We start from the raw sequence: 20,937 nt of genomic DNA on the forward strand, positions 1-20,937 counted from the left end.
TTCTCTGTCATTAGACGATGCAATGTGTTCTTCAGTAGGTACATTCGTTTGCTCTCTAGATCTCTTGGTATACACATTTCCTTTGTATCTTAGACACTCTGCTTGTGATGCATCATCCGAAACTGTCTCACCATGTATGCTTTCAGGAGACAGAATAGTATGCTCGGCAACAGGTGAAATAAGTTCAGCACTAAGCCATGGATCATACCAATTAGCAACTGAACCAGTAGGTTTATGATTGGCATCTGTTTCTTTTCCCGGAAAATTATTTTCATCAAAAACAACATTTCTGGAAATTCTAATCTTCTTATTGACAGGATCATAGCATCTGTAACCCTTGTGTTCATCTGCATAACCTACAAATTGGCATATAGAGGCTGTCTTGGAATTTAGTTCTCATGGATTTGTCAATATGAACATAACATGTGCATCCAAAAACTCGTAACTTATTATAATCGGGATGTGCACCAAAGAAAACATAATAGGGAGATTGATTTTCAAGAATAGGCATGGGCAGACGGTTTATCACATGAGTGGCAGTGTGAAAGGCTTCAGACCAAATACTAATGGGTAAGTTACTCCCATGCATCATACTCATTGCACTTTCCACAATATGTTTGTGTTTACGTTCAGCAATTCCATTTTGTTGTGGAGTGTACGGGCAAGAAACTCTACGATGCATCCCATTATCTTGGAGAAAATCTAAAAATTCTTTAGAGGAATACTCACCACCTCCATCACATTGGAGAATTTGGATATTTTGAGAGAATTGATTTTTAACATAGGCATGAAAGTGACAGAAAATGGAAAAAACCTCTGATTTGTGTTTCATAAAGAATATCCAGGTAAAACGAGAGAAACTGTCAATAAAGGATACATAATATTTACTTCCAAAAGAGGAAGGATTAGGAGTTGGGCCCCAAACATCTGAACATATTATTTCAAAAGGTATAGAAGCTCTTTTATTTATTTGATGAAAGGGAAGTACATGACTTTTGCAGACCCAACAACTGGGACATATTTTATTCCTCAATAAAGGTGAAACAGACTCCGAAAGAAGACCATTGGACACTAACTTTTCAATAAAGACTTGACCACAATGACCAAGACAAGAATGCCAGAGATCTGACTTATTACATTTGGATGTACTTAGGACACTTTTGAAGACGAGGTCAGACTGGGGCTTCAGGACACTGGAGGCTGGATCTTCATTAAAGACATACATGTCTCCACGTCGCTCTCCTTTAGCGAACATCTCCTTCGTTTGAAGATCCTTGACAAAGACAGAAGTAGGAGTAAATTCCACAGAAGAATTGGTAGAATCAACAAGCTTGGAAACAGATACAATATTTTTCTTTATATTTGGTACATGAACAACATCAGATAAAGGAATGGATGACTTAGACAAAGGAATGACGACATTGCCTATGTTCGAAATAGGGTAGTGAGTCCCATCTCCGGTGACAATATTAGATTTTCCAAAATAGGGAGTCATAGTAGAGAACTTACCTGCATTACCAGTGACATGAGTTGCTGCCCCAGAGTCAACATACCATATTCCATCATCATTTTGCTTTAGATTCAAGTTGGCCATAGCAGATAGAAGGAGATCCTTAGCATCTTCACTGACTCGGAGCATACCTGCAGTTCCTGATGTACCAACATTTCTGGTGTTTTGCATTCTATTCCGATTTTGTGGATTGAACCAGCAGTTGGCCTTGATATGGCCTCGCTTGTTGCACTGATAGCATGTGGGAACATTCTTTGAAAAATTGGCATTAGAATTTGGTGTAGGTAGTATCCCACGTCCACCCTGAATTGGATTTCCCTTGCCTCTGCCACGCCCTCCCCGTGTACGATCAGCAAACATCCCTGTGACAAGAATCTCATGCGTAGATGATTGCCCTGCTGAAACATCAGATATGTTTTTCAAAGACATCTCGTATTGGAAGAGTTTAGCACGTAATTCCTCAAAACTGGGCAACGAAGGCAAGCATAATAAAGAAGTGACAAGTACATGATACTCTGATCCCAGGGCATTCAGTGTTTGTTGCACCTTTTCTTTATCGGACACTGGATATCCAACAAGGGCTAATTGATCTGTGATGCTTTTGACTTGATTTAAAAATTCAATAATGGTCATTGCTCCCTTCTTTAAAAGCTGAAATTCACGCTTGAGAAACAACACCTTAGCCTCTGATATCTGAGATTAGGTTTGAGCTAAAGTTTCCCACAATACTTTAGATGTGCAATCATCAGGGATAGAAACCAAAACTTTTTGCTACAGTGTGGAAGTGATATATGCGACGAGAGCCTGATCACGTTTCATCCAAGCAGTAAATACAGGATTGCGAATGGTGCTTGACCTTGCTCTATCCCCTTTTTCTTTGATGGTGACAAATTCCGGAGGTATTTGAGTGGAGCCATCCAAATGACCTGAAAGATCTTGACTGCGAATAAAAGGGGTAATCTGCCTTTTCCAAGTCAAATAGTTATTTGTATTCAGTTTTTCCGAAACCAGTTGCCCCAAGAAGTTGGAGGAAAGACTAGAATTGCATGAAGAATCCATTTGTAGGCTTATGACAGGAATGTGGTTGAACAAAGAATAGAGTGACGCAGCTTATGAAAGAAATTGGTAGCAAAAGAAACGAATTCAGCCTTTTTGTGTAAATTGTAAATGAATGAAGAAGAAGAAGAAGGGACCTGCAGTTGCTGTGTGAATAAAGAATAGAAGTGCAGTTGTTGTGTATGAATTAATAGAAGTGCAGTTGTTGTGTAGATTAAGGGGAATAAAAAAAACAACTACAGCAGTTACTGTGTATGAATTAAGAGGAATAAGGAAAACAAAAAAAAAATGAAATCACGAGGGATAAGAAGAACTTTGCAGTTGTTGTGTGAATTAAGAAGAATAATAAAGACTAAAGCAGTTGCTGTGTGTGGATTAAGAGAAACAAAAAAAAACTACAGCAGTTGTTGTGTATGAATTCAGAGGAATAAGAAGAACTATAAGAAAAGAAGATGAAATCACGGTGAAATCACGAGGAATAAGCAGAATAAATCACGGTGAATAGGAAGAATAAGAACTCAGAAGGAGACAAACAAATCAGGTAGCAGACGCTGACAGAAAGGAATAGGGGAATATTAGAAGAGAACCTGATTATCGTGAACTGATTCACGTTGCTGAGGAAGCCAGATTCACAAGGTCTGATTGTCGTGAACTGATTCACGTTGTTGAGGAAGACAGATTCACGAGGTTTGAAAGGGACGAGGTGAACTCGGCTTTTGCTGCAGCCGATCTTGGCGTGTGCACGTGAACTGATGTCGAGGAATGGGATTTGGCTGTTCACGTCGCTGAGGAAGATCCTCTTTCACCCAGGAATACAACGTGCTCTGATACCATGTGAAAACACATGAGAGAGAGAGAGAGAAAGAGAGAGAACCTTTCTTGAGAAGTCGGCAGCCTTCAAGCCTCTCGATTGTTGCCCTAGTGCCTTCATTAATATAGGGTTACAATTATCTTTTACACGGACAAAATTGCCCCTTATAAGTGACTCATGTTATATAATAATACAACTAAAGCAAAACTCGTGATTGGATATGGATCCGATATCGGATCCATATCCAATCCATATTCCACATTCTAATACCTTTCATCGTAGTCGTACTTTTGACAAGTACGTTCATACTTTTTGACAAGTATGTCTTCTTACGTTGCGATGATTGGATGAATAAGTTGTGCCAACATCGATCAGTGCAAATAACAAAATGCTGAGATCACCTAAATAAGTGATGATTCCGCCATCACCGGCAAGATGCTCGAGTTGGGTCAAAAGACCAGAATATATAGAATGGGTCTTCAGTTAACTAACCCTGATGTACTCATTCGAACCGCTGACTCCCGTCAAGAGAGAAGGCGAGAAGGTACAAAATCTCCAATTGACAGGTCATTAATGGCAGTTATGAGCAAAAGACTCGGCTTTCCCAATCATCGGAGTTACGGGAAGAGGACTACAATAATTATCCTAGGTGTTAGCCCTCCATGTTTAAGATGCATCCATCGTTTATGCTGCTTTAGGGACTTCTCTCTTGGTCACCGACCGTCCCCTTAGGTACGGACTCAGTCAGCTATCCGGGTTATCATAAAATACATAGCATAATAAACCCCCGAATCAGTCTAGGCTGTTTCTAGAGTCGTGCCTTGTGCATACCCACTTGGCCAGTTAATATCGGAATATAATTTAAATCTGATCACACAATGTGTTGAGTTATGCACGTATGAGAGTTATAGTATGTAACGGGTTTCAATACTTATGGAATTGTGTGTGTGGTTGAAGTAAATTGCTTATGCAGTTCTTTGCTTATAATAGTTAGCCTACTGGTGCCAGTGAAATGCTTGTAGTAATTTTAGCATTGTGCTAATGATAGTTGCTTCATAAATCTGTTGAAATTAAATTGCTATATAATTGTCTGTCTACTTGACATATTAAATTATTCTGCTTAACTATGTTTTACATCATCCTGTATGTGCACCTACCAGTTTTTAGTGAAACTGACACATTTTATGGGCAGGTGATGGATAGGTAATACAGTCTGCGATGGCACGATGGCATGATGATATCAAGATAGAGCTTTTTCCCTGACATTTCGCTCCTGAGGACATGTTGGTAAATTTGGTAGAAAGTGTATTTCAAAATTTCTCTTTTAATTAAACCTTGAGTTACTAAAACTGTTTTAGTAAACTTCTTTTTTGTTTCAACAAACAAATTCTCAATCATTGAAATTGCATTTTATAACCATTTGATTTCAATAGTTGTGTGGAATTCAACAAATGAAGGTTTACACTGTAATATGCTCAAGGTCCATTGACTTGTGGTTTTAAAAATATCATTTTCCGCAGAAGTACTATTTAAACTCTGATAATCGGATGATTTCAAAGCTTGCTAAATTGTTCTAACAGTTACAAGTCCTGGATTTTTGGGGCGTTACAGTAGACACATTGTATTCATATACTACTAAATAGGAAGTGGAGAGTTTTAGCCCTCCACTCTATCGTGCCCTATGTGTATGCCTCGCACATCGATCCTTTGAAGAAGATTAACCTCCTGGTAGATATTCTGGAACTGAAATTTGCCGATGTCATCTATTCCCCTATTTGAATACAGTGTGTCTTTGAGGCCACATTGTTTTGAGTGCCACCTTCAAAATAATCATGACAGGCTGAATATTAACCAGATCTGATCATATTTTACCTGAAAGTACACTTTCCCTGAGAATTTAATTATCTATGGCTGACAGGAACCACCCTTGGTTCATTTCAATTTGCATCCCAGCATTGAAGGCACTATAAATCATGTATTTTTTCCGCTGCTAACTGTTTCAGCACCTTTGCACTTTTTATCCCAGCAACAAATAAAAAAAAAATTTAAAAAAATGTGAAGTCTTCCATTATTATTTAAAGCTGCAACTTCTTTAAACTTCCTCTATTTCTAAACACTTGCATTACTTTGCCCTTATGTCATTGAAGTTTTCCCGAGGAATCTTCTTCGTTATCCATGTCATCCTGTCCCACTAGTCTCTCTTTCCCAAAAGTTTTTCTTTTTTTGAGGGAAAGACTCTCCTTCCCAAAAGTTAATCAAGCACTTTGATGCAATGAATGTAACAATCCAACAGTGGAAGCAGCTGCTTTGATAAGGCGAGCACCATCAAATAGGGTCCACCATTGAGAGATCATGGATTATCATTAGCTCACAGACATACGCATAAATACATACATACATACATATATATATATAGTTATAATGCTATGTCACATGGGTGCGGGTGCGGCACAATTTTAAAATTTTTGGACACGGGGACTCGGCAAAGAAATATATATATATATATATATATATATATATATATATATATATATATATATATATAATTTTATTTTATTTTTAAAATGCCACAGCACAGTCTGTGTGACTGTGCACAGGCACAGTCCACAGCACTGTGACAGATACAGTCACAGACTGTGCACAGTCACAGACTGTGCACAGTCACAGACTGTGCGACTGTGCACTGTGCACTGTGCACACTGCACAGTCTGTGACTGTGCATAGTCACAGTCTGTGACTGCAGCACAGTCACAGTCTGTGACTGCACTGTGCACAGTCACACAGTCACAGACTGTGCACAATTTATATATTTTTTTTTAAATAAAAAATATAAAAATTTGATTTTTTAGGGACATTTTTGGACTCGATCAAAGTTGACCGAGTCCAAAATGTGGACGGACTCGGCCTGGACTCGTTGACCGAGTCCGACTCGGTGTTGACCGAGTCCGAAGCCGCACCCGTGTCGGGGCGTGTCGACTCGGGTGCGGCACCTCCTTAGTCGAGTCCGTGTGACATAGTTATAATGTTATATGGAAAAATATAAAAGATAAAAAAACAAATATTAGTGTATCACTGTATCTGTGAACATAATAGCACGCACGAAGAATAAATGACAACACAAGAACAAGTACCCCTAATTAATGTACAAGCAAAAGAATCTTTGATATCTTTGAGCATTGACCCCTATGTCACATGGGTACGGGTGCGGGCGCGGGTGCGGGTGTGGGGATTCGGCACTTCTAAAAAACCCGGGTGCGGGGGTGAGGCAGGGGCAAAAATGTAAATATATATATAAGGGGTTTGTTTTTCTGACTGCTGACAGCAGCTGGCTGTCAGCTGCTCAGCAGACTTTTAAAAAAAAAAAAATCGTTGCTTCCCCCAGGTCAACAGAAATTTTTTTAAAACAAAGCCTTGACAGACAGCAGCTGTCAGCCCTGACAGCTGCTGTCACCAGAAATTTTTTTTTTTTAAAAATCGCAGCCCATTTCATAGGGCAAATTTTAAAAAAATAAAAATAAAAAAAGGACCTAAATGATCCTGGGTGCGGTCAACGCACCCAGGATCGGGTTGACCGCACCCGGTGCCGCACCCGCGTCGAGTCGCGTCGACGCGGCACCCTGCTAGCCGAATCCCTGTGACATAGATTGACCCAATATATGGGAATGAGAAGGGAACTCTCGTTTGCATGGAGAGGCAAAGAGAGATCTGTCCCAACAAGGGAATCCCCCTGCCATGTTTCTTATTGGTACACATTCCTGTTGAAATGGTTACTTGCATCCCTTAAGTTCTGATTCTCCATTAGTGTTTCATGTAACACAGCAGCACAGGCTGCAACATTATTTTCGCTAGAATTTTCTTGAAGACAAGCAGTATCGATGACACCATGATAGGTAAGGCTCCATCAGCATTTCAGCCACTTCTCTTCAGATATTTGTTTAATAACTATTACGGATGAAAAAGTGCCAGGTGGAAATATGACCAACTAATTGAGTAATTTCCCAAATACAGCTAAAACAAAAGGTCCTTAGAAGATAATAATAAGACAATCTGGAATCAACAGATTAACATAAAACAAGAAAGAAGTGAAATCAGAAAGGTCCAAAAGATTACCTCGCATGAAGCAATTTGTAATATCATCAAGACTCACCCAAGAACATTTAGATTTACCATCTTCCACAACCAGGCGGAAAGGACCCTACAAAAGGAACTATTCAGCAACAAAATGACTATACTATCACAATAAGAATGAGAAATAATGAGAAAACTGTCCAAGCAGGAACAGATGGTATTAACCAAGAGAAAATATACATGGAGAATAAAGTATGTGTGCCTTGAAAATTGATCAAAATGAAAATGAAAATATTTTCTATAGTTGCACAAAATACAGACTTCTAAAAGGGAAATGCACCCGTGTTGCACCCGCGTCAGTGTGGGTGCGACACTTGGACATGGCTTCTGCAGTGTTAGGTGCAGTCGACCACACTGGGGTCTGTTTCTATCTGAAACTAGACTTGGTTAACCCTAACCAAGTCTAGGGTCATCTATATTATATACATAAATATGTACATGCACACACACATACACAGGATATATATATTGGCACCTCCGTGAGCACATTTTTTAAACTGCCGTGTCACACCTGCACCAACATCCACACTTATGTGACAAAGACGAAAACTAGTCATGTTGCCCAGCCATACCCCCAGTAAGGGTCCATCTCAGTTATTTGATCTAAATCCAACATGTCATGAAAGTAGGATCTGAATGTAGTACAGTATTCGGTATACACTCGAATCTGATTTAGGCTTGTTCATATCAGATTTTATTTCTGATACAGCGTCTACAGGAAACAGGGCGAGAGAGAGAGAAAGAGAAACCAATGGCTGGGGCGGCTCACACAGCTCGACCACCAAGCCCTAACCATTTAATATAAACAGCAAATATACAACTATCCTTGTAATATCAGAGATATTACAAGGGTGCCATTAATGATAGTAAAACAGCATGTGCTTCATTAACATACCATGCGTATGGATCTGGATTCAGATCCATACACAAGCTATATTTTAACACCCTCCCTCAAGTTGTACGTGATTTTGGATCATGTACAACTTGTTCTTCAATAGCCAAAATTGACGTCCTGTTAATCCCTTGGTAAATAAGTTTGCCACTTGATCTTTTGTTCGAACATGACATAGTTCTATCTCCTTCATCTCGACTTTCTGCCGTATGAAATGTTGGTCAATCTCAATGTGCTTCGTTCTGCTATGCTGGATAGGATTACATGCAATGTTTATTGCGCTTTGATTATCACATAGAAGAAAAGATCGAATAGTTGTCTCCCCAAGATCACTCAATAAGTGTCTAATCCATGTGGCTTCTGTCGTGCCTACAGCCATCGATCTGTATTCAGCCTCTGTACTCGATCGTGCCACTGCCTTTTGTTTTCTGCTGCTCCAGGACACTAAATTGTGTCCAATATATACAGAATATCCAGAGACAGATCGTCTCTCATCTGGATCCCCTGCCCAATCTGCGTCTGTATAAGTGATGAGTTCATGTCCTCTATGCAAATTATCGTTCTTGCGATAAACAAGTTTGTCTCCTATAGTTCCTTTTAAATAACGTAGAATGTGTTTCACAGCTTCCATATGACCCTCCGTTGGAGCATGCATAAACTGGGATACCTGATTGACAGCATACACTATATCAGGTCTGGTAAAGGTCAAGTACAGTAACATTCCCACGAGACTTCTATACATTATAGGGTTGACACAAAGATGACCATCTTCAGAGCTCAGCCTTTGATGTAATACACTAGGAGTACTGACTGGTTTGCAATTCGTCATCTCGGCTCTTTCCAGAAGGTCAAGAGTGTATTTTTGTTGCATGAGTGTCAATGTGTCTTGTTGTCTGTCAACTTCCACACCAAGAAAGTACCTTAACTCCCCTAAATCTTTTATTTTGAAAGTTTTCATTAAAAATTGTTTCACATCTTGCACATGATTATCTGAACTCCCAGTGATCACAATGTCATCAACATATATAAGAAGAAGTATAACAATGTCTGCCTTTTGGCAAATAAAGAGTGAGTGATCCAGAGAGCATCTTCTAAAACCATAACTTTGAATTTGCATAGAGAAACTTTCAAACCAGGAACGGGACGCCTGTTTCAACCCATACAGAGATTTCCTTAGTTTGCACACCCAGGCAGTAGGATCCTTCTCGGCATAACCAGGAGGTTGCTCCATATACACTTCTTCCTTCAAAGTTCCATGCAAAAATGCATTTTTAACATCCATCTGGCTAAGGCTCCAACCTCGATCGACTGCTAGGGATATAATGACACGAATAGTACCCATTTTGACTACCGGACTAAAAGTTTCATCGTAGTCTTCACCATATTGTTGTGTGAATCCTCGAGCAACAATTTGTGCCTTATATCTGTCAATGCTTCTTTCAGGCTTATACTTTGTTTTATAAACCCATTTTGAGCCAACTACATTCTTTCCTTCTGGCCGAGGGACTATTTCCCAAGTCTGGCATTCATGAAGGGCTTCCATTTCTTCATTCATAGCTTCAGTCCAATGACGGGATTGAAGAGCTTGATTAAAACAAGTGGGTTCAGCCTGTTTTGTGAGTTGAGACATAAACAACTGGAAATCAAGAGAGAAGGTCTCATAACTCACCCATCGTTGAATAGGATGCTTAATGTGTGACGGCCTTTGAGCCGGATCATTGGCGATGCTTTCCACATTCCTCGTCTCTGTATTTTTGTCCTGTCTAGTGTATACCTGCCTAGAGAAGCGTTCTACTGGGGGTGGCTCAACTGGAGATGATTCAACATGTATTTGTGAGTCATTCAACTCCCTACTCAAGCCGAAGGAAGGACAAGTAGTCTGACATGTTTCTCCTGTATTAGCAAAAAGATTTGCGTTCATCCATGGATCATATACTTCTAATTCTCGAGATGGCAACGCTGCAGAGTCATTGACCTGAAAATTTTGTTCGTCAAAAACAACATTTCTGGCGGTCCTAATACGTTTTGTAGTAGGATCATAGCATCGATAACCTTTATATTCATCTGCATACCCAACAAATCTGCACTTGACAGCCTTGTCCTGAAACTTATTTCGCAGAGATGAATCAACATGTACATAACATACACAACCAAAAACACGCAGCTCATCGTAAGAGGGATGATGCCCGAATAAAATATAATAGGGAGATTTCTTATCCAAAAGTGCCATAGGAAGACGATTTATGATATGAACAGATGTGTGAAAAACTTCTATCCAGAGACTAACGGGCACATTGCTATCATGTAACATGCTCATCGCGCTCTCAACAATATGCCTGTGTTTCCTCTCTGCAACCCCATTTTGTTGAGGAGTATGAGGGCAAGAAACTTGTCGACTTATTCCTTTATCCCGAAGAAAGGCAATAAACTCGTTCGATGAATACTCTCCTCCACCATCACATTGTAAATGCACAATATCACAAGCAAACTTTGTTTTGACCATCGAATGGAATTCCCGAAATATTTGAAAAACTTCATGCTTGTGTTTTAAGAAATATATCCAAGTATAACGGGAATAGGAATCAATAAGGATAACATAGTAACGACTGCCCGAAAGAGAAGGAATAGGTGCGGGTCCTCAAACATCAGAACAAATAATCTCAAATGGCTTTGAAGCTCTTTTATTTATAATATGAAAAGGAAGAACATGACTCTTGCAGAGTTCGCATGAGGAACATTTATTATTATTATCAGAAAATGAACATAAACTAGACTCTGGAAGGAGACCATCAGATACAAGGTTTTCAACGAAACCTCAATTACAATGTCCCAAACGACTATGCCAAATATCTGGCTTATTACAATGAGATGAATTAAATACTGCCAATAAAGGAAAAAGCAAAGACTCTGAAGGTGAAGACACTGAAGAATGCTTGAACGACTTCAACTGGAGGACTGGGACTGAAGACGAAGATACTGAAGGGATCTCCTTGAAGACGTACATGTTTCCTTGTCGCTCCCCCTTAACGAACGTCTCCATCGTTTGTAGATCCTTAACATAAACAGAAGAGGGAGTAAATTCGACGGAAGAATTCATATCGTCAACAAGTTTAGCTACAGAAACAATGTTCTTTTTAATATTAGGAGCAAGAAGAACATTGGACAAGTGAAGTGAGGACGTTGACATAGGGATATGTGCATTGCCAGTATGACTAATGGAGTGATAAGTTTCATCTCTCGTAACTATACTACCCTTTTCAAAATAAGGCAATAAGTGAGATAACTTACCCGCATTACCCGTAACATGTGTGGCGGCACCTGAATCAACATACCATTCGCCTTGTTCATTTTGCTTGATCGTCATCAGTGACAATGCTGATAACAAAAGTTGTTGTACATCTGTGGATGGCCCTTTTGTGTCCACAGCAGTAGCGGATTTATTTTCAATTTTGTTTATTTTTCCTCTATTCTGTAGATTGAACCAGCAATCAGCTTTCACATGTCCTCTTTTGTTACATAAGAAACAAGTGGGCACTCTCCTCTGATTCCCTGTGTTAAAACCCCCTGAAATATTGGGTGTAGGCAAGATACCACGTCCTCCCTGCCCAAAACGTCTGCGGCCTCTGCCTCCTTGATGCCCTCCATTCCATCGTCCAAAACCTACAGAAGTGTCCATGGCCAAAACTGAATGAGGACGAGCTGATTCATTTCCTTCTGCCCTTTGCTTCATAATCATCTCATGCTGGAGAAGTTTCGCTTGGAGGTCGTCAAAAGTGGGCAAGTGAGGAAGACATGATAAAGCTGTGGTAAACATGTCAAAGTCAGGACCCAATCCATTGAGTTGTTGAACTTTATCTTTATCTGCAATAGCACTTCCAACAACAGCCAATTGATCAGTAATACTCTTCAAGCGGCCTATGTATTCCATGACTGTCATGGATCCTTTCTTCAAACTTTGAAATTCATTTTTTAAGAACATAACTCGGGATTCTGATATCTGAGAGTAAGTCTGTGACAGCTTACTCCACAGATCTGCCGCAGTGCAATCATCTGAAATAGTAACCAACACTTCTTGAGAGAGTGTTGACGTAATATAAGCAACTAAAGACTGATCTCGCTTCCTCAAAACTGTATACTCTGGATTCTTAATGGAAATGGTAATTGTGTCACCTTTCTCATCCTTGGTTTCCTGCAAAATAAGCCGTGGTGGTATAGGAACTAAACCATCCAAATGTTCATCGAGATCCTGACTCCGTATAAAATGAAGGATTTGCCTTTTCCACGTCAAAAAATTAGAATGAGTAAGTTTTTCTGTAACAAGCTGACTCAAGAAATTGGCAGAGGGACCGGATGATGAAGACGAAGAGTAATCCATATCAGTAGAATAATGAATAAGCAAACAAGATGAATGAAAAGAAATAAACAGATTTGGGATCACTTAATCAATCAGTAAAAACTGTAACAAGGCAGATACTTGTACGACCAAAAATGCTGCACAAAGAACACTAAAACAGCAACGAAGAAAGGAAAGGAAACTTGTGGAATCAAAACTGGTTTGAAATAAAAAGGAAACACAGATGATAGAGAAACATAAAAGAGAGAACTTAGGATGAACACAGTCGATGAGTACGCTGAAGGAGGAACACGCTGAAAGGAGGATACGCTGTGAAGATACGTTGTTTCAGAAGGTGGAAATCTGTTGTTTTATATCAAGTACGCTGAAAGTACCAACTTTTAGAAGGAGGAACTGGTACGCTGAAAGTACCAACTTTCAGAAGGGGAAAATCTGTTGTTTCAGAACTTCTTCACGAACAGGGAGTTCTGCTGTTCACGCTGACCCCATCTCGATGAACACGCTGAAGAAGGATACGTTGTTTCAGAAAAGGGAGATCTGCTGCCACTTTAACACAGGGAGTTCTGCTGTTCACGAAGGAGGATACGCTGTTTCAGAAAAGGGAGATCTGCTGCCACTTTAACACAGGGAGTTCTGTTGTTCATGAAGGAGGATACGCTGTTTCAGAAAAGGGAGATCTGTTCACGCTTCAAGATACACTGAAGGAGGATGCTCTCAGATTTTATTTCTGATACAGCGTCTACAGGAAACAGGGCAAGAGAGAGGGAGAGAGAGAGAAAGAGAAACCAATGGCTGGGGCAGCTCACACAGCTCGACCACCAAGCCCTAACCATTTAATATAAACAGCAAATATACAACTATCCTTGTAATATCAGAGATATTACAAGGATGCCATTAATGATAGTAAAACAGCATGTGCTTCATTAACATACCATGCGTATGGATCTGGATCCATACGCAAGCTATATTTTAACAGTTCAGTCATATTATTCTTTTGGATTTAGATCGAATTTCAATAAGTGTTTTAGGATGGATCTAATCTAGATTCAAATTACAATGCAATCCAATTGCATGTAAGGAATAAGATTATATATGAATATATATTACGATTCAAAATTCATTCCTAGTTCCTCAGATGGTTTTTAACTGTCTGTTTCATACTCAACTTCTTTATGTTTGATCTAAGTGATTCTACATAATCTGTACCCAAACCTGAACATGTCTTGGACTGAATGCATGGTTCGGACAGGCCATAGTCTCGAACCCGATGTATTGGACTGAACACATCGTTCGAACAGACCCTACTTTTGAACACGATGTATTGGCCTGAACGCATTGTTCGAACAGACCCACCTTGAACTTGATGTATGCTCAAAGGATCAAGTAGGAAACAGTGCGTTATGATTTGTGAATCCATCATGAGCTCAACTTACTTACATTTATATATTTCAATTCAAAATTCATTCCTAGTTCATCAGATGGTTTTTAACTGAATCTGTTTCATACTCAACTTCTTTATGTTCGATCTAAGTGATTCAACGCAATCTGTACCCAAACCTGAACATGTTTTGGACTGAATGCATGGTTCGGACAAGCCATAGTTTAGAACCCGATGTATTGGATTGAACGCATTGTTCGAACAGACCCTACTTTTGAACACGATCTATTGGCCTGAATGGATTGTTCGAACAGACCCACCTTGAACTCGATGCATGCTCAAAGAATCAAGTAGGAAACCGTGCATTGATTTGTGAATCCATCATGGGCCCAACTTACTTACATTCCATTGGATTTTGTTAAGCAGCTTTTGGACTGCCGTACTGGTCAGACCTGTGACATAATTGGGTTGTCCAGACTCAGGTCCACCATTGAGGTACTAATTCCAGGTCCGGATCCAAGTATCACCAGACTTAACATAGACAGAATAATATCTGCATTCATATATAGATGACATGTACCAAACTTGTTAAAATCTTATTGTAAGTATATGTATACATTTTCACTCTCTGTTGGAACCACAGCTAGATACAACTAGATTCCATCTTTTACCATTAATTATGCAGACTACATGGAATGCGCTTAAATTGATACTTGTACAGCTTAAAACATGGGCTTAATTCCACTCTCGCTCCAACTCTATGGAAAACATTTGGTGTATGAAGAAATTGGGCTTCAATCCTTCATGTGACATCTTTCTGTACAAATATCAATCTGCTGTCATATTATGCTGTGCAAAGTATATCTGAATTCATATCCATACATTTGACATTATGCCAATCCAGATCAGATTTGGGTGAATGGTTTAACTTGTTTCTATGTTGGATCCAAAATTTAACACATGTTTGGGTCTAGGTTAATCTGATCTCATCAGATCCAGATTTGGATGTAATAATTAATCTTATATCAATTAACCAGCAACAGCAAAACAGCCTATTAATAATTAGCAAAATAGCAAACTTGAGGGAAATGACAGAAATTGGTTCAAAACAGATTTCTCAACCCTCTTCTCAAGCGGGAAAGATAAAATCCTGGAGAAAAAAAGGAAAGAGAAGTTGTGAATGTTGCTCAGCTACCCCCAACTCAGAGAGAGAGAGAGAGTTCTTAAAGACAGGGTGTGGAGCCCACTTGAGTAGTAAAAGAAAACTAAAAGTAAACACAGAGACTCACGATGGGTCTAACTTCACAAAAAAAAAAAGAGCAAACTATGGGCTTTTAGCGTAAGCATAGGAAAACAGGCAGGAATGGTCATTTATTTATCATTATTCTTTTTGTTGGGATGTAGTATTGGACTTCCTCCGGTGGTATCAGACAAGAACACTGAGAATTAAAAACTGTGTAAGGTATATATTTATATATATATAAGAACATGTTAAACATGATTCAACAGTTAGATTTTGCATTTAAAGCTTATTTTTATAAAAATCAAGTGTGCACCATCATAAGTTATGGTGGTACAGTAACACCATAGAAGCACCCATATATATATATATATATATATATATATATATATATATATATATATATATATATATATATATATATATAGATAGATAGATAGATAGATAGATAGATAGATAGATATAGATATATATAATCTAACATTAACCTAGTTGTGTTTAACATTAGATGGCTTCACCCTCATTAAAATGAATAAAATACCCTTGAAAGAATTGTATTTTTTAAAATGTACAGTTACTTTTTTAGGCATTATAGGTCTTTTGAACTGGGAGAGAATTGAAAAGTCAAACACATCCAGCAGATTTTGATCTAAGGCACTGATGCAGCCTTCCAATTTTGTAAACATTGCGGTATACAAGGTCTCAGGCAGATTCCTATCGAGCACCAAAAGATGCATCAGATCGAGTCACTCTTTCTATTTTATACGCTATTTGCAGTGAAGTTTTTTGCCTTAACTTCACACCAACCGAAAATCGATTCAAGTAGAAGCACGGAAAGTACATCAATCAACCCAGATACCTTGCTACGCACCTCTATTCTATTTAGTGCTCGTCTAGTCAAACATAGATTCAAACATTCCTTGTTCATTAACTCCCATGTCATCCTCACCCTCCTTGCCCTGGCCTTAGCCAATTCAATACCTTCGCCTGCTGAAAATCTCTCCTCCGCGAACTTTGATTCTTGATCCCTCTTTCCCTTTCATATACACTAATTAATGTCAAACCTGAAACTTGCTAACATCAGGGGATTCCCCAACTGCAGCAGGGTGTTAAGCTTTTGATTAACGCGTTTCTGCTTTCATTCCTGGCATTTGTCCCGGGGGGGCTTTGGCAAAAGGAAAAACCCGGGCTATCAATTGACTATGAACAATAAATAATAGGATTTAACTAATCTTTCAAACTTCCTATTAGGTCGTTACTACCGAAGATTTGTGAAGGATAATGGATACCATGTGACACCTCTCACAGCCCTACTCAAGAAGGAAGCTTTCAAGTGGTCACCCAAAGCCGAAGAAGCATTTGCCAAGATCTTACATCCCCACTCAAGAAGGCAGCCACAAATCCAATTCTCGATCAGTGGCACATCCGTCAAAGGAAGGAAAGCAAATGAGGTGACCCACCACCCGAGATTGATAAGTTGGAAGGGAATATTCATTCCCTTCCCACAGAGAGGAACGGACCCTGCCCACGGAAAGCGTAGACGGCATGCCCTAATATATATATATATATATATATATATATATATATATATATATATATATATATATATCATAGTCACAGATATCAGTATCGGCTATATCTCGGCGAGGCTATTTCTCAAGATATTATAGGTTTGGTGATAAATCTTAGAAAAAACTCGGGGCTTAAAAATATAAAAAATAACAAAAATAAGTAAGAAAATATCATGTTTAGACAAAAAAAAAAGTAAAGAATGTAAAAGAAAAAAAACATATTTAAAATGTAAAAAATAAATAAAAACAGTAAAACTAATTGATAATATCACAAGAATATTGTGATTTTCTCATGATAATATCGTGATATTATCAAATTGGTGATATTTTCAAAATATCATGATATTTTCAAAATATCATGATATTTTACCTATATTATCGTTTTCTCAATTTACAGCGATAATATCGTGATATTTTGAAAATATTGCTGATATATGTGACTATGATATATATATATATATATATATATATATATTGTTATTCAGATATAGCCTGGAAATATCACATGCTCACACAAACTTCATGGTAATGGTCTTTATTCTATCCCAGGATGATCAAAATGTTTAAAAAGAGCAACAATGGGCCACATTACAAGAATAAGCATGAAAAAATTCATACTCTAAATTGTGTGCTATGTCACATGGACACTCCATTTTGCCCTCCGTACCCATGTTGACACGTGTGTCTCCATGTTGACACGCGTGTCTCCATGTTGACACACGTCAACACCTGGACACGCCATTTTACCGTCCAAACATACAAGTTTGTATTCAATTTATAATTATATTTTAAGTTTATAACTTTATATTTTTAGTATATAATATATATTTTAGATATAGCATATATATTTAGATTATATTCAGTTTATTTTAAATTTATTTTGTATTTATATGATATTTAATTTATATAGTTGTGTCCCCATACTCGCATTTTTTAAATTGCCGTGTCCTACCCTCAATACTCATACATGTACCCATACCCGCACCCGTACCCATGTGACATAGACTGTGGAATAAGAATTCTAAAAATCCAAGATGGGCCACATAGGCTCAAGCACGGATGCACACACACACACACACACACACACACACACACACACACACACACACACACACACACACACACATTAATGAGGTCTGGAGTTCTGCTGAGAATTAGAAAACCCACCAGGGGTACCATTGTCATTCAAGTTAGAACCTCATTAAAGGATAGCATCTTTGTAATATTATGTATTATATGTTTCTATTAATTGTATGAAAGTTGTTTTATAATACATTTCTAATGTGTATCCATCTAAGTCACAGGGATTCGGCCAACTGGGTGTCGCACCCGCGTCGACGCGACGCAACGTGGGTGCGTGTGCGGCACCCGATGCAGTCAACCAGACCCTGGGTGTGGTCAACACACCCAGGGTCATTTGTGTCTAATTTTTTGACCCAAAAAATGCCCGATGAAAAGGGCTGAGGGGAGGAGGATTAGGGCAAAAAAAAATTTGCCCTAATTGTTTCGAGTTTGCTTCCTTTAGCTGACGCCGACTCCTTCCGGCCGCTCCTCAGTTATCAGGTACGTCTCTCTCTCTCTCTCTCTCTCTCTCTCTCTCTCTCTCTCTCTCTCTCTCTCTCTCTCTCTCACTCTCACAGTCTCTCTTCTCTCTCTCATTGTCTCTCTCTCTCTCTCTCTCTCTCTCTCTCACACATTCAGTCGCTCTCTTTCTCACAACCTGCCACCAACCTCCATGTGCCTCTGCATCTTGTACGCTTTGTCGAAGGCCACCCTATGCCCAGGGTGCCCCCGGTTCGACTGGGACTGAGCTCGACTCAGTCGAGCCCTCCAACCACTGACCCCCCCCCCCCCTTTTTTGCACATTTTTTCAAAAACAGGGCAGGTCGGAAGCCCGCCTTCTCCTTCTACTTCCTTTCGGCGAGACACTAACAACTCCGCTGTTCGCCATTCTTTGTGGGTTTCGACTCAACCGAGTCAGTCTCGGTTCAATTGAGATGAGCCTAGCTCGGTTATCCCAACCGAGCCTAGCTTGGTTAAGACCCCAACTGAGCCTGCTCGGTTCAGTCAAGCTGAGCCCGGCTTGGTTAAGACTCTAATCAAGACAACTTGGTTTTTTATTTCATTAGTGTTAATGTTGTTAATTGTTAAAACTTAAAAATTATATATACATATATATATATATTGCCGCACCCCCGCACCCAAGTTTTTTGAAAGTGCCGCACCCCCGCACCCGCACCCATGTGACATAGGTATCCATTTATTAGAAACCCTAATGAGGGTCGACTACAAATTGATTAAGAAGGGTGTTCCCCACACCTTAGAAGTGAATTCCTGAGGTAACATCAGCCTGTGTTTATATGCTCTTCATCTCCTTCTCTTCTCTTCTCTTCTAACCAAGGCTTGTTAACATGGTATCAGAACAGAGGTTCTTTATTAACAAGGTATATATGTTGTGCTTAAGCCAAAAAAATTGCATAACTTTTGTTTTAGCATGCAAAAATGAATGGAACAAAATATGACATCAATCAGAGCTTCCTAATATTGAAGAAAATGCACTGGCATCAGGCTGCAATGCATGAATTGAAGATATCAATATTAATTATATCTACCAAATAAATGAACGAAGCTACCCGCAGGAAGCTCTGCTTGACTTTGCTGACCTGCTTGTTGAAGCTACAAAAGTAGGATTGTGAACTAAGAAATTCACAAGCTCAAGCAAGCCTAGAATCAGTCATGTTCTCACACACTATTTTTGTATTTACATGTAGAGGTTTCTCAAATCTAGGTGTTGGGATACTTCATACACAATGTCAGTTCAAAACCCTCTACCTTGTCATGTTGCTTATGAACTGAGGAGTCTATTTTTAAGCATTGTGCTCTCATGCCCTTTCTTTACCCCCATTTCATTTTGCTTATGACAGATACAGGTCTGATATCAACTATGCAAGTTAAAATAAAGGAATAATTGACAAGTATTCCGTGGTTTTCTTGTCTAGCCCAAGACTTTTTCCTTAAGTTATGCAAGTGCAAATACAACATGAACACACAATAGGAGTAGAGTACAGGAGAAACATCATGTGTGTTTTAAGTCTGCATGCATGTGCATAGATTTGCACATAGCACCTGAACATGCACAAAACATGTGTTTCTGTGCATGCCCATTCACTGTGGCAGATTGTGCTTGCCTCCCTGTGGATAGCCATGAATATGTGCTGAAAAATCTGTATGGGCCAACTAAATCTTAAGTGACAACTGCTGCTCAAATTCAATTAGTCAAAACCAACCATTAGCTAAATCGAACAAGTGTAAAGCACATCATGTGGTGGTGAACATAATTTTTTCATATTATATAGTATAGAGAAGGACATACGGGTTAAAAAATTTAGAGAAAATACCGTGTCAAACTGTTTAACAAACCATTGGTCAAGCTCCTTTCTGCAAGCCGAGTCTCCAAGCAAGTATGAACCAAAATCGATATAAGTCAAATAAATACCTTCTTCTGCTCAAGGGTATACAAGAACAATGTCAAAAGAAGCAGAAAAAATTAATTAAATTAAGCAAATAATATGCAAGGAAAAGTAATAAGAAGACAAATATATAAATACTCAGAAGGCAAGCAGAAAAAAAACCACTAAGAGATTATGCTTTCCTTAAGATTCATGAACTCATTATATGATGCAAAAAGTGAATTTTAAGGAGTTCATGAAATAAAAATTTAGGCCATCAAGCTAGAATCACATGTAAATAGGGGGATGAAGAATACCATCTCCTGAATGATATTGGGATAGCTCTTTTGCTGAGGAAGCAATTTTTTCAAGAACTTCGTTCATCTAAAAAAAGGAAAATGAGTCTCAACTAATTGAACAAAGCTTTCATAGTAAAAATATGAAAATCTACTTAAAGCTAGAGAGATATGATCACATCATGCAATTCTAGAAAGATGAAGCCAAAAGTAGTCTCTAGTTCATGAAAAGTCTTGGAAACATATATAATC

The 20,937-nt window shown here is 38.8% G+C and overlaps 1 protein-coding gene across 1 annotated transcript in view; it reads right to left on the reverse strand.

The window, feature by feature from the left end:
- AUG3 (HAUS augmin-like complex subunit) overlaps positions 1–20,937 on the reverse strand; it is a 74,341-nt gene that overhangs the window by 29,981 nt on the left and 23,423 nt on the right. The window contains exons 5-7 of the mRNA XM_090016053.1: positions 20,707–20,773; positions 20,339–20,442; positions 7,488–7,572 (exon numbers count right to left, since the gene is read on the reverse strand). Coding sequence (XP_089872179.1) covers positions 7,488–7,572; positions 20,339–20,442; positions 20,707–20,773 — 256 coding nt within the window. The remainder of the gene's footprint in view (positions 1–7,487; positions 7,573–20,338; positions 20,443–20,706; positions 20,774–20,937) is intronic.

Source organism: Nuphar pumila, chromosome 8, assembly GCF_984573655.1.
Source record: "Nuphar pumila chromosome 8, dmNupPumi1.hap1.1, whole genome shotgun sequence".
Taxonomy (NCBI): domain Eukaryota; kingdom Viridiplantae; phylum Streptophyta; class Magnoliopsida; order Nymphaeales; family Nymphaeaceae; genus Nuphar; species Nuphar pumila.